This window comes from Hippocampus bargibanti, linkage group LG03, assembly GCF_051943395.1.
Source record: "Hippocampus bargibanti isolate YZ-2025 linkage group LG03, ASM5194339v1, whole genome shotgun sequence".
NCBI classification, from domain to species: Eukaryota; Metazoa; Chordata; class Actinopteri; order Syngnathiformes; family Syngnathidae; genus Hippocampus; species Hippocampus bargibanti.
In genome coordinates this window covers 14212075-14226898 of record NC_142736.1, presented here as the reverse complement: position 1 = coordinate 14226898, position 14824 = coordinate 14212075, and the positions used below count along the sequence as shown (strand labels likewise).

At 40.7% G+C, this 14824-nt stretch overlaps 1 protein-coding gene across 2 annotated transcripts; it reads right to left on the bottom strand.

Annotated features, from left to right (window-relative positions):
- Positions 1-301: 301 nt before the first annotated feature.
- Positions 302-14702, bottom strand: bbs4 (Bardet-Biedl syndrome 4). Of its 2 annotated transcripts, XM_088992111.1 has the most exons (11): positions 14597-14702; positions 10943-10985; positions 8987-9066; positions 6118-6181; positions 5845-5956; positions 5579-5651; positions 3880-3933; positions 3675-3802; positions 2024-2078; positions 1873-1941; positions 305-1684 (listed from the first exon to the last, which is right to left on the bottom strand). In XM_088992111.1, exons 1-11 carry the CDS (start codon positions 14621-14623, stop codon positions 1445-1447), a joined length of 945 nt encoding a protein of 314 aa, XP_088848237.1. In that variant the 5' UTR covers positions 14624-14702; the 3' UTR covers positions 305-1444. The 2 variants fall into 2 exon arrangements, with proteins under 2 accessions (XP_088848236.1, XP_088848237.1); XM_088992110.1 differs by lacking the exon at positions 10943-10985 and having other exon boundaries at positions 302-1684.
- Between the last annotated feature and the right edge of the window lie 122 nt (positions 14703-14824).

The following is a 14824-nucleotide window of genomic DNA, read 5'->3' as shown; positions in this document are numbered from 1 at the left end:
CCTACCGGGAGGTAAACATAATGAGTGCCAGGACATGTCATTTTTTTATTTATGCCAAAGCCTAATGTTCAACATTATATATATTATATATATACAGTAAAGTCTCGTTATATCGATATCGGATATATCGATAGTCCCGGTTATATCGATACTATTTCTATGCACGCACGGAGAAAATTACATGTAAACAGGGTCGGATATATCGATAGTCCCGGTTATATCGATATTTTTTCGGACTCCCTTGAATATCGCCAACATTTAATTTAGATAATTTTTATTTTATCGATTCAGGGTGGACTTGCTGGTGTGTTTCGGATTATGAACGCTTGCGTTTGAGGGTGCAAACAAATGGTCGGACGTTCTTTGGTCGGATTTTCTAATTGACAGCAGCTTTAATTGCCCCATCAATCTAAGCAAGTTGTCCTCATCACGGGGTAGGGAAGCACCGTAAACCGTCACGATGCCACATATCTATACTATTGTGTTATTTTTTAATCAAATGATATTTCTACACCAGATGTCAAGGAGAGCTATATTTCCAAAAACTTCATTTTTTTCATCAGTCCACAGTATATTTTTCCAAAGGTGTTGAGGACCATCCAGATGTCTTTTGGCTAATGTCAGATGAGCGTTTGTTTTTTTGGATTGGATTGGATTTGGATTGGATTTGCTTTTATTAGTCTCGCAGTGGAGAAATTTACATTTCACAGCAGCAAAGCATGAGTCGTTGATACTTTTGGGAAGTGTTTTTTCTTATGTTTTATAGTAGAGTCCTAAACACAGGCTTGAACTGATGCGAAAGAAGGCTGGAGTTATTTGGATGTTGTTTCAGGTTCTTTTGTGACTTCCTGGATGAGTCGTCATCGCACAGTTGGAGTAATTTCAGATGGTCAACCACACGTGGTGCTGTGTGCTACTTTTCTCAGTTTTCTCCACTTATAGATCATGGCTTCTGGTTTGCTGAAGCCCCATGTCGTGAATATGCATTTGTAACCTTTCAACATCTTTTCCCAATTTTTTTTCTTGAATTTCTTTTGATCCTGGCATGATGTGTGTGTTTGAGATGTGCCCTACTTCACTTGTCTGACAGTGTCTACTTGTGTGATTTCTCGATTCCAAAAATGTAGTGCCTCTGAAATTGAACTCGGCTTTCCCAAAGCTGTCGTGAGTCACAGTTACTTTGTGATTTAACAAAGCAGGGGGGAAGTGTGGGTGGAATGGGCCTTTTCAAGTCGGAACAGGTAGTTTGTGATTTTGTTTCTGCCTTGAAAATGAAATTGACATTTAGAAACTCCGTTTTGCATTTCCTTGTATAGTCTATGTGTGATATTAAAGTAAAAGTAAGAACAGCAAGTCGGTTATTCACAGTTGCTTTTTCTGTCGGTGAAAAACTCTTACACAATCATTTAACAACCTTGCCATCCCACTTTTAAGCACCAAAACATTATGCAAATAAGGTACTGTTTTTGGTAGAATCCCTTTGTTGTGGAGTAGTAGCTGCATTGGGTAATCTGAGAATTGCACTACTTACAGCAACGTATTTCTTTTTGCCAAAGAAGCACATGCCGATGTTGTTCCAGAGAGGGGGGCTTTCGGGCACAGCACATGCTGCGACCCGGTACTTGTTCATGGCTACATCAAAGTCCCCGTGGGTCTGCATCATACTGCCTGCAGCCAAGATGGCCTGCAAATAAAAGCAATCATTAGTGAGCTATTAGAGAAAGACCAGCCGCCCTTTGAAACTGGGGGAAGGATAGAGCGCACCATCTGACAACCAATGACCTTTTCATTTGGGATGTGATCCTATGATTAAGGCTAATCAAACCAAAGAAAACTCAAGACAACAAACCAATGCTGCACATATACACGTACCTTATAATTGTTGGGGTCGAATGTGAGGGCATTTCCGAGGTGCTCAAAAGCTTTTTGATATTTACCAAGCTGTAAAAGAACAAACCCAACAATGTGAGTGTACTAGCATACGTTTTCCCCCACATGGTACCATTTATATTATTTGACCTACTGAGAGAAAAAGCAGACCAAGAGTTGTCAGAAGTTCTGTATTCTCTGGAGAGAATCTTAAAGGAGAAAGAGAAAATGCAAAAAGAAACATGATTTTACGCCATCGCCTGTAATTTTGTTCTTGTCCCATGTTAAGCGTCATCAAGCATGATTAATATTCGGAGATTGGGCTGATGATCCAGTCAGGATCAGTTTCAATGCAACGGTGGCATCTGAATTGGAAAAAAAAAAAGGTCACTGGGGCCCACCATTAAATCAATCCAACTGGTTGCAGTGCCATTTAAGCAACAGTGTGGAAGCGCTTGATTAATCCATTTACTCCCACCGGGAGGTAAACATAATGAGTGCCAGGACATGTCATTTTTTTATTTATGCCAAAGCCTAATGTTCAACATTATATATATTATATATATACAGTAAAGTCTCGTTATATCGATATCGGATATATCGATAGTCCCGGTTATATCGATACTATTTCTATGCACGCACGGAGAAAATTACATGTAAACAGGGTCGGATATATCGATAGTCCCGGTTATATCGATATTTTTTCGGACTCCCTTGAATATCGATATAACGAGACTTTACTGTATAATATTCAACACCTGAACAGAGACGGAATTGAAGCAAATCAATACAGAAGTGAAAATACCCCTCAGGTAAAAATGTCAACCTGCAACCTTGATTAGAAAACCTGGATAAAACATTGATATTAAAAACCCTTTGATGAGAAGGTTTCTTCAGCCGTCATCTGTACTTCTATGAAGGTGTCGGACGCTTCGCTTCTTATCCAAGATTCTTCTTCGCTAAAGAAGCATCTTGGATAAGAAGCGAAACGTAGGAAACTTCAAGGGGTTTCAATAATTTTCCAAGCCACTGGAAATCACTACATCTTTAGTGAGCACTTTTGAAAAAAAAGCGCATAAAATAGCCTAAAATAATAATGATTAAAATAACTTTTTGTTTAAATAAAAAATACCTAATCCGTTGGAGACTTGAAAATTGTCCAACTGACATTTTTTTGCAATTGCAAAATGTACACTATGTAAATGTTAAATTTTTGAGTAGATAAGAGAGGAACAAGACGTAGGTCTCCATAGATCAGTGATTGGGCGTCGGGTGCATGACGTCACTTACGTTGGCTGCAGAAGCCAAAGTTTCAATGGAAACAAACAACTGATTTTTTTTTCTCACAACCATGAGGTCATAAATGGCAAATCACCTCACATTGGGGGTAAATTTTTACAACCAAGAGGGGAAAAATGTATATGTATATTCAAGAGCACAGCAAATGCCACAAGATGGCACGAAAGCAACATTTTTATATTGGATAGGGCATGGGTGGATCACAAAAACACCAAATGGGTGAGTTTTCCCATGAGTAATAAAATAATGAGGAGAAAATCTTGAATATGGGGGTGAACACTGCACATGTACTTTGGTTTTGGAATAACAACTGGCAATAACTCCAGCTCCCAAATATCTAACACATGGTGCTGTTTGATGATGTTAGTGAGATTGCGCACAAACTCAAAAAAGGGGAACATCCAATTTTGGGCAGAGATTAAGAATAAAATGAAATTTGAGGTCTTCATTTCTTTATGCCGTTAAGTGTTACTGTTTTTTTTTCATCCAATCTGAGCTCAACTTACTCCACTGCCCTCTTGTACACATCAATGGCTTTGTCAGTTTCGCCGGCCAACAAGTGGACTTTCCCGAGCGTCATGAAAGTCATGTCATGTTTGTTTAACTGCAAAGCCACGTTGAGTTGCTCCTCTGCCTGAGAAACAGAAGAGGAATTCTAGTTTAAAAACTCGTGATTGGTAAAGACGGTGTTGGTTCTCTCGGCACACTCACGTGTTTGAAGTCTTTAATGAAGAAATAGCACACTCCCAAATTGTGACTGATCTCCTGAAGTGAGGAAGAGTTGGAATATTTACCAGTGAATTTAAAGGACAACCGACGTCACTTTTTTGTTTTTTAACTGACATCAGAAAAAATATAAATATATATATATATAAAGTGTCCAAAATCTGCAAAAAATTGAGCTGCGAATTGGGCATGTTCAGAAAGTCCCGCCCCCAGTTCGTGACGTCACGGCAAGACTATCTTGCATTGCTGGAAAATCAAAACAATGGCTTCAGATTCTGAGAATATGCTTTCTTGTTACACATCCAGCTATGAATATGATTCAAATAGTTCTGAAGAGGAAAGCGTACATGTTTGCAATCGATTAAAGAATTTATTTCGTGCCATTTTGAGGCAACATTGGGGGGAAATGTCTCACCCAAAAAAAAGAGGCACAAAATGGCGACCCCCTGTGGCCACCTCCCTTTCCACATGCTGATAAATTCCTTATATGGCGCTTGGACGCCCTCTTCTGGCGGCTTTTGCATGCAACACGGTTTTCAGATCAAACAAATACAGCAAAATACATTGACGTGATGGAAGGACTGCTACAATGTGTCCTTTTTTCGGTCAGGAGCGTTCCTTTCGTGACATCACGTACGGACTCGTCACCAACTCAAAAACAAGACTTCCTGAATATTCAGCGCGAGTCTTAAAACGTGAAATATAGCTATATGCGGTGGAATCTTATTAAAATACACTCAGAAGAAGTTATTTGAGGCCATTTTACAAATTATGGACACAACTTGTCCGGAGACGTCGGTTGTCATTTAAGGTATGCGGCCCTTTTGTACACAGTTGGATAACTGCTCAAGTGAAGCCATTCTTCAATACGGCGGAGCCTGATTTACCCAAACTTTGGCAAGCAGTGGAAAATGTTGTGCCCGGCCGGTGGCACAAAGCGCATAACATGAAATGGAATTCTGCACATACTCATCAGAGTGTGTGTACGTGACCTCCCTCCTTCTACCTCTCCCCGCAGGCCTGCATGTGGTTCATTATGAAATTACCTGTGTTTATAACGAATATGCAACCTCTGTAGTTAAGTAAGCTATAAAAGACATGGATCTGAGCAAACTCAGATATACAGATATACATAATTGTGAAATGGCTCTGAATATTTTGAGCAGATGATTTTTGGGCAAATAACAAAGGGTTCAATCGAAGGGTGAAGACGAACATTTTGAACTCTTAAGCCTCATATTATGTTGAAAAAAAATCACGTTATGTTGTGGGTTATTTTTACCCGTTAAAATCAGTGTTAAAATCCACACAAAACAGTCAAATAATAGGTGATATTAGCAACAACTGTTTCTGAGATGTTATGAACATACGTACTTGAAAAGAGAGGCAACATATTTTCTATCCCATTGGGATATTTTAGAACTCTTTTGAAGTACGGAAAAAGAAAGCATATCCAGTACTTCAGCCAAGAAGGAAACGGGTCAAATTGACCCGTAATGTAATGTGAGGGTTAACTGTAAAGTGTCCTTGAGAGTTTTGAAAAGCGCTTCTAAATGAAATGTATTATTCTTATTATTAAGACATAATTTTTCTTTTTTCACGGTTTGCCAACACACGTGTACATAATCCACAACGATTTTCTGTTCGTACACAAAGTGTCATAAGAGTGCATCTTTTCTTTTACCCAGTCTTTCTCGTTGAGCCTTGCAGCTTCACGATAGAATTCAATCGCTGCTTTGTGCTTTCCCAATAAAAACCTACGAGAAGAACAGCCACAATCCATTTGAACAAACCACCATTTTAACATGCTCAACAGACATTCGATCTGTCCTATAGCAGTTAACAGTAGTAGTTACGCTTTGGTGTCTAATCTTTCCCCTAAGCATGAGTAATGCTAAGAGCATTAGTAACATTCTTCACGGTGTTTTGGTCGGACTGGAGCTAACTCACAGAGATCTGGCTACTTGCTTCAAATTGTCAGCGCTGCTGGGATTAAGGATGGCACAGCTCTGAAACAGCTCCAGGGATTGTTGGATCTTGCCCTCGAGACGCAAGATTAGTGCTGTGACAAGGAAAAAAAAAAGAACAAATAAAAAAAGAGCTTTAATTGCACTAAAAGACCGACATTAAACATCTAAGGAACAGTAAGCGGTCCAAAGAGTCGTACGTCAGCACAATACGGGGAAGCGATCCCACACAACTTCATGTTGCACACCAGCTCACCTTGCACATATATGGCATATTCACACATTCCATTCGTCTCTTGCAACTGCTCCTTTATGATTGCCTAGATGGATAGAATTGAGAAAAGTACGTCAAAGGGTCAAACATTCCAGTTTTACTCGCAAGCGCCGTGTGAACGAAAAACAGCTGTAATTTGCAACGGCTAAATTGATTCAACAATCAATGTGGGGATTTTAAAATGATCGTTGAAGGACTAGCTAATTAATTGCACCCTCTTTTTCTTTGGATGTATAGCAGAGACATGAAATGGAAAGCAGGCTGTCAAATTGACATAAACAAGCAGGCTCGCTATTTCGTTTTGCTTAACTAGTCAAAGACAGGCCAACCAAATATTTCATACCAGATGATCGAGGTTTGGTTCCCCGTCTGCCTTTATCCTACTCCACCTTACTGTTTACTTACAGTGTATGCACCAAAAGTGACATCATTTTCAAAATCAGAAAACCTTTATTCGTCCCACAATGGGGAAATTTGCAGTCCACAGCAGCAATTTGAAGGGGGATGGAGTGTGTCATATACGTATAATGTGAAAAAAATGTTCCACTTAAAGCAGGTTTATTTAATGTTTTATTCTTTTTTTAGGGTGGCTATGATTCACTTGCAAAGAAAAGGCACTACATTGTGGTCAAATAATGCAGTCAAATAAGTGTGTGCAACCGGCAGTTGAGGATCTCATCTCATCTCATTTTCCGTACCGCTTATTCCTCATTAAGATCGCGGGGGTTGCTGGAGCCTATCTCAGCTGTCTTCGGGCACGAGGCGGGGGACACCCTGAATTGGTTGCCAGCCAATCGCAGGGCACACAAAGACATACAACAGTCACTCTCACACTCACACCTAGGGACAATTTGGAGTGGTCAATCTGCCTGCCATGCATGTTTTTGGAGTGTGGGAGGAAAAAGGAGGACCCGGAGAAAACCCACGCGGGTCCGGGGAGAACATGCAAACTCCACACAGGGAGGCCGGACCGGGACGCGAACCGGCGACCTCTGCACTGTGAAGCCGGTGTGCTAACCACACGACTACCGGGCTGCCCTCAGTTGAGGGCGCAGTTGAGGATATTACAAAAAAAAATAATAATCGGTAAAGCTGCTGGAAAGCAAATTTGGACACAAGACATGAGATAGGCAAATAGAAAAATGTTTATCTTGTCTCAGTTACTACGCATATTCAACATTTGTGAATCTTTGTGAAATTGGTTATGATATTCAGCTCACCAGTTTCACCCATAGTGGCTAATCTTTACATGGAAGAGATGGAGAAACAGGCCCTCACATCCTTCCCAGGGACAAAACCTAGACACTGGTTTAGATATGTGGACGATACTTTTGTCATAATTAAGAAACAAGAAATTCAATCCTTCACAGATCATCTCAACTCTGTAGACTTCAACATTAAATTTACTCGTGAGGACATTCAAGAGAACCAACTAGCCTTCTTGGATTGTAAAGTAATTATAAAAGAGGACAGAGCGCTAAAAACAGAAGTCTTTAGGAAGGCTACGCACACTGACCAATACTTACTTTTTGACTCTAACCACCCTTTACAACATAAACTAGGAGTTATCAGAACCCTCCAGCATAGGGCTAAACTAATACCAACTAGCACTGAAGGTAGAGAAAAGGAGTCAAAACATATCAGGAGAGCACTCACTAACTGTGGGTACCCTCAGTGGTCATTCAACAAATGTCAGAAAGAAAGAATAGCGAACGAAACCAATAATTCTCAAGATTCTAAAAGGAGAGGAGTAGCAGTACCGTACATTGCAGGAGTTTCTGAAAAATTACAAAGAGTCCTTTGGCAACATAAAATTCCTACTTATTTCAAACCGATAAACACGTTAAGGCAAAAATTAGTGCATCCAAAAGATAGGCTACCAAATGAAAAACAAAGTAATGTAGTTTATTCCATACATTGTAAGAATGAAAATTGTAAAGAGCAGTACATTGGGGAGACTCAACAAATTCTCAAAAAAAGACTTTATCAACATCGCAGGGATAATACTAGTGGACCCCAATCGGCAGTACATTTGCACCTAAAAGCTACTAACCACTCATTTGACGACAATGAGGTTAAAATCTTAGCGAAAGAACATAGATGGTTTGAAAGGGGGGTAAAAGAGGCGATTCTTATAAAACAACAAAATCCTTCATTAAACCGGTCTGGTGGTGTGAGGTTCAATTTGGATCGTTCATACAATAGCCTGCTCAGGCAAAACAGGTTAGGCAACTTTCGCAATGCTGATGAGGGTCGTTATGCTGATGAGGTGATACCGGGGGGAGTGGGTGTAATAGGCCAATCGTTAGTCAGGAATGTAGGAACAATCAGTGGGGCCACAGGGGGGGGTCCCGCGCCTCCCCCAACCTGAGAGTAGGGACCTATCATAGCTGTGTCCGGCGCCACCAGGTCTGGACATTAGGGATATATAAATGGGGCCGATACGACCAGTCAGACTTTAGTTCGCTGACGAAGCCTCTTGGATAGGAGGCGAAACGTCCGAAACCTTCACTTTTGTACAGATGACGGCTGAAGAAACCTTCTCATCGATGGACCACTCCTGTACGACTGAGAGCTTACACAGACGAGATATTCAGATCTGTCTGAATATGTTGTTGGAATATTGATAAGTTTTATATTTTTGTTTGCGGAGCACACAGAGATACTCACATGCTCCCACCGCAAATGACACCCCATATTTTGCTTTCCTGAATTGTCTCCAGCAATGAAGATATTCAACAACCCTCAGCATGACACTGATCTTGTGTAGGCACGTTGGTGTGTCCAATTTAGCGGTTGGTCAGTATGTATGAACGTCACAGGAAGAATTGCATTGATGAAGGCTGCTTACCTTGCAGGTTTCATACTCTTTATGTATATAATGCTGGTGGATGAGCCAGTTTCTCCTCTCCACAATTGGAAGCTCAGGCGCTAAAAGAAATCACAACGAAAAGTGAATATTATTCGCTGCTATGAAGTTCATTACCATTTTCCATTCACTTCATGTCTTTGTATGCATCCAGAGTCTTCTCGTTTTGAAGTCATTATTACATCTCTGAGCCAGAGCCATATGGCCTGCTGCCAGTCATGGCTTGGAAACGTTCGCCCCTTCTTTGAAACGTCGCAAGATTGGAGACCATTTTCAATTCATACAGCCCTAATTTGGCTGATGAATAAACAATCTACCGCCCAATCTGCCAGCAGACGTTAACGCTGCAATCAAACCACAAGCCACAATGTGAACATTGCTGCACTTACAATCTTTTTAACATTCAGCAGGTAAGGGTAGCCTGCTCGTTGCCTGGGCAACGACGTCTTTCACGAGTCAGGTGTTGGTGAGAGAACACAGAGAATTGAGGAAGAAGAAGCTGGATCATGAGGAATGTGACCACGATGAACCAAATCTTCTTAGCAGTAAAGGGCAGCCTTTATTTCACAAAGAAGCAAGTGTAAATTCGATTCAAGTCTCAAAATAGGAGGAACGACAACGGGAAAAGAAGTGTTCAGCTTTAAATCTGCCACTGACATTTTGGAATATCATTAATGAATTGCCTGTGTGAGAATAGTGTGAATTACACCAAAGCTCCCTTCTGTTTCTTTGCTGTCAGCCATTCAAGCGGGGCGCCTTTGATTTGCCGCTAAAAACGCAGCCACTTCCAAGTTGTTCTCAGAAATCCTCTCCATAGCAGCAAGAGCTTCAAACGCACTCACTGGGTCAAGACTGGGAATGGTCCTATTTGTAGTGACCTAATCCGCTTTCTTCCTGCTGAGACAGCAATCATATACTCTCAGCTGTGGGCCCAAAGCTCCTCCGTGTCCACTAACTGAAATCTGGGGAGTAACGATGGGATACATGGGCTCTTCTATGTATTTGTATGAATAATAATATATATTTTCTCAAAAGGTTGCCAGGAAAGGGGGCACAGCATGGAGTCTCCTAAAAATAATCTTATGCCGAATAACTTGCTAATGGCGAATGCTTACCAGCTCTCTGAGTCTACTAATAGGGAGGAAGGGCAGACGAGACGCATGCTGAGATCAAAAGACACACTGGGAAAAAGTCATGGAAAATATGTACAGCTGTACTGCACAAAATTGTGATGCTTTGCCACTTCTCTATTTAATTATTTATTTATATTTATGTGATTTTTAGATCAAATGTGATTACATAGCCATAATTTCAGTTGTCACTGGTTAAGCCTGATAAACGGATATGAGCTTTTACTTTCTTTTGTGGACTATTCTAAAGTATGCTTTTCAGCTTTATCATTAATATGGCGCAGTACCGTATTTTTGTGCATGTGTATGGCATGGCTAAAGCTGACCTCATTTTAGAGGTTCAATACACAACACTCCCTTTTGACTTTATGATTAAAATAAACTCTAAATATCTCCCCTATTCGGTGCCATGACTGATCCTCGAGGTAAATTAGGTGGAAATCTCAATTTGATGCGCAGTACATTGAGGATTTATAACAGCATACAATGAATATTAAGTACAGTACTCTTTAATCTAGATTTATTTGCTCATCTGAAAAATACTGTGACAGACTGTCTGGGAAATTACTAAACAAGCTTTCACATGAGTTACAATACGATCGTTTTGTTCAGATTACTTGATGTCAATATCTGTAGAAAAGGGCGGGGGACCCGCTTTGCTTCCATTTAAAGCCCACCATGGACAAGCAGGAGGGGGACCCCTGCAGGAAAGTTAGCATCCCACATGCAACTTGAGTGAAATAAATGTGAAATTAAAAAAATAAAACAACTCAGATCAAGACATGTTACACAAGTTCAATACGTTTACCTTTAGGTGCGCGACGTTTTTTTACTTCTGAGACCACGGGGGGCTGTTGGAGGAACAAGCACATGATTCAAAATGAACTAACATGCTGCATTGCATAGGAAAACACATAAAAAACAAAGTGAACAGGTCCTTTCACAACTGTTTTATGACCTTGTTCCCGAGACCTAACATGACTTCATGATGTAGACTTACAAGAATAAAATTGTTGGATTCAAGTATGATTATTCTGTAGCCACAAGGGGACATAAGTCTTCATGTGCCAGTCCCAAGCCCGGATAAATACAGAGGGTTGTGTCAGGAAGGGTATCCGACGTAAATTTTTTTGCCAAAACAAATATGCGACTCAAACCTCTGAAGCTGGAGGACACTGATTCGCTGTGGCTACCCCTTGAAGGGAAAAGCCGAAAGGAAAAGAAGAGATTCAAGTATGATTCTCCATTTTAGTGAAGGATATATCTAAAATTAAATTATCTAAGGACAATGCAAACGCAAAACAAAAACAACATTTAAGATGGTTAACTTGAACACCATCATTGCCATGAACTGGTGAAATCTAGCATATTTCATCATACTCAAAAGTGGGAAAAAATTGATCTGTTCTAAATGCCAAATTGTTATTTCAAAAATTAGTGTCCAATCAAGAGAATCAGGGAACCCTTTGTTTCGGGGTATGTATGCAGTCAGACACACTCATGATATACAAAACATGACACTGAAGCCATAGTCAGTTGAAACAATAAATTGTGTGTGTGTGTGTGTGTGTGTGTGTGTGTGTGTGTGTGTGTGTGTGTGTGTGTGTGTGTGTGTGTGTGTGTGTGTGTGTGTGTGTGTGTGTGTGTGTGTGTGTGTGTGTGTGTGTGTGTGTGTGTGTGTGTGTGTGTGTGTGTGTGTGTGTGTGTGTGTGTGTGTGTGTGTGTGTGTGTGCGTGTGCGTGTGTGTGACGAAGAGGGGCTCATATTTTGGAGTGAAGCAAGCAATGGGAAAATTACTGTCCTGCACAGGATCCATATTGTATTCTCTACCCAACTAAACACTTGTAATTATCCTGTCCTCGTCTCCTTCAAAAGCACATAGATAAATAAATAATCAGAAAAAAAGGAACACAACATTCTGTCATGGTATCTGAAAAATGCAATCTGTACTCTACTTTAATATGCTTTGATGGACAAAACTGCAGTTTGGTTTTTGTTTTAAATCTCTGCGTAATTATCCACCTTGTGTTAATTTCTTGAAGCATACTTCTAGATGTAGATCTTTTACTATGAGGCTTATTTATTTACTTTGCTTTTATCTTAAATCTCTTTGTGTGTGATTCTCCCTGTTGCTTTTAAAGGACAACCGACGTCACGTTTTTGTTTTTTTACTTTTCTTTCTTTTTGTTTCTGTACTTTTTTGTTTTTATATGATCTAAAATACCCAAAACACGCAGTATATTTTTATTCACATGCAAAACACCAATAAAAATGACTTAAAGTGTCCAAAATCTGCAAAAAATTGAGCTGCGAATTGGGCATTTTCAGAAAGTCCCGCCCACAGTTAGTGACGTCACGCAAAGACGTCTTCCATTGCTGGAGAATCAAAACAATGCCTTCAGATTCGGGGAACATGCTTTCTTGTTACACATCCAGTTATGAATATGATTCAAATAGTTCTGAAGAGGAAAGCATACATGTTTGCAATTGATTAAAGAAGTCCTTCCGTGTCATTTTGAGGCATCTGGACTGCAATGTAGCATCCCAGAAAAGTGGCAGAAAATGGCGACCAAGCTCCCTGTGAGGAATGAATCAGCCCGTTTCCACAGGCTGATAAATTCCTTATATGGAGCTTCGTCGCCCTCTTCTGGCTCTTTTTGGTGCAACACGACGTTTTCAGAACCAAACAAGCACAGCAAAATGCATTGATGTGATGGAAGGACTGCTACAATGTGTCCTTTTTTCGGTCAGGGGCGTTCCTTCAGTGGCGTCACGTACGGAGTCGTCACCAACTCAAAAACAAGACTTCCGGAATATTCAGCGCGAGGCTTAAGACGTAAAATATAGCTATATGCGGTGGAATCTTTGTAAAATACGCTCAGTAGAAGTTATTTGAAGCCATTTTACAAATTATGGACACAACTTGTCCGGAGACGTCTGTAATGATATGAGCAAATCGTAGTTGCATGTTCTACTAGTGATGCCTGGCTATAGACCAAAGGAGCTTGCGCGCTGCTGCTGGTTGGTCTGATGAGAGCCTATGTGAGCCACACATGTCAATTGCCTTCTCCCTCCAACCAACACAACCGTCCTAATAAAGAACCTCAACTCTATCCAGAAGTTGTATCATTTACCGAACCGGCTTACACAAAGCAACACGTCGGTTGTCCTTACAGGACAACCGACATCACTTTTTTGTTTTTAACTGACACCAGAAAAACGTTTTATAGCATCTAAAATACCCAAATCACGCAGTATGATATTTTTAGTCAAATGCAAAACACCAATTAAAATGACCTAAAGTGTCCAAAATCTGCAAAAAATTGAGCTGCAAATTGGGCATTTTCAGAAAGTCCCTCCCCCAGCTCGTGACGTCACACCAAGACGTCTCGTATTGCTTGTGAATCAAAACAATGGCTTCAGATTCGGAGAATATGCTTTCTTGTTACACATCCAGTTATGAATATGATTCAAATAGTTCTGAAGAGGAAAGCATACATGTTTGCAATCGATTAAAGAGTTTATTTGTGCCATTTTGAGGCAGCATTGGGGGAAAATCTCTCACCCAAAAAAGAGGTACAAAATGGCGACCTCCTGTGGCCACCTCCGTTTCCACAGGCTGATAAATTCCTTATATGGCGCTTGGACGCCCTCTTCTGGCCTTCTGACCTGCTCTTGGGTGCAACACGAGGTCCCCGGACCAAACAAGTCCAGCAAAATACATTGACGTGATGGAAGGACGGCTACAATGTGTCTTTTTTTACGGTAAAGGGCGGTCCTTTGGTGACGTCACGTACGGACTCGTCACCAACTCAAAAACAAGACCTCCTGAATATTCAGCGTGAGTCTTAAAACGTAAAATATTGCTATATGTGGTGGAATCTTATTAAAATACGTTCAGTAGAAGTCATTTGAAGCCATTTTACAAATTATGGACACAACTTGTCCGGAGACGTCGTTTGTCCTTTAAAGGTCTGTACTTTTAGTCAACGCATAGTCCCTCTCTCTCCCCTTCTCTCCCTCTCTCGACGCTTCATGTTCGACCTTACCACTCATACATTTACGACTAATTTGAATGTTTAAGGTCATTGTACTTTTCGTGGGATACAGTTCTCATTAATTGGTTCATGAATTCTTGTACAAACAACACAACGGTGGGTAGTGGCAAGGTCAGTCAAGTCGGACAGATCCATGTAGTACAGTATAACGTAGGTGGAACGTTTATTTCACAGTGTGTAGCTTCGTCTAAGACTGTGGACGAGGAAGCTTACTCTTTTTTTACTGCTAGGATTGAGATCAATTTGATCCGATTTGGCTTTCTGCGTCGCATTAAAATCCGTCCGTGTGCATACAATAACCCATGATGTTTTTTTCCGCGTACCCCAACAAAAACATACTGGTGCCATGTGTTGTTTGTACAGTACAACATATCGATCCAAACAAGCTTAACCTCACTACTTACCACTGCATGTTGCTCCACGTCCGCCATCTTTGATCGTCAAAGCCGAAAGCTGTTGCCATGGATACAAATGCGGAAGACGAGGTTGAACCATCTTTTGAAAGTGCGCCCCATACCGGAACTGGGATGTTACTTCTGTTTGAGTGAACGCAGAAAATACCGACGTTTGTCAAAATGAGCCACTCTCAGGCTTGCGAGTGAGAGGAATGTGCGGAGTAAATATTCTAAATA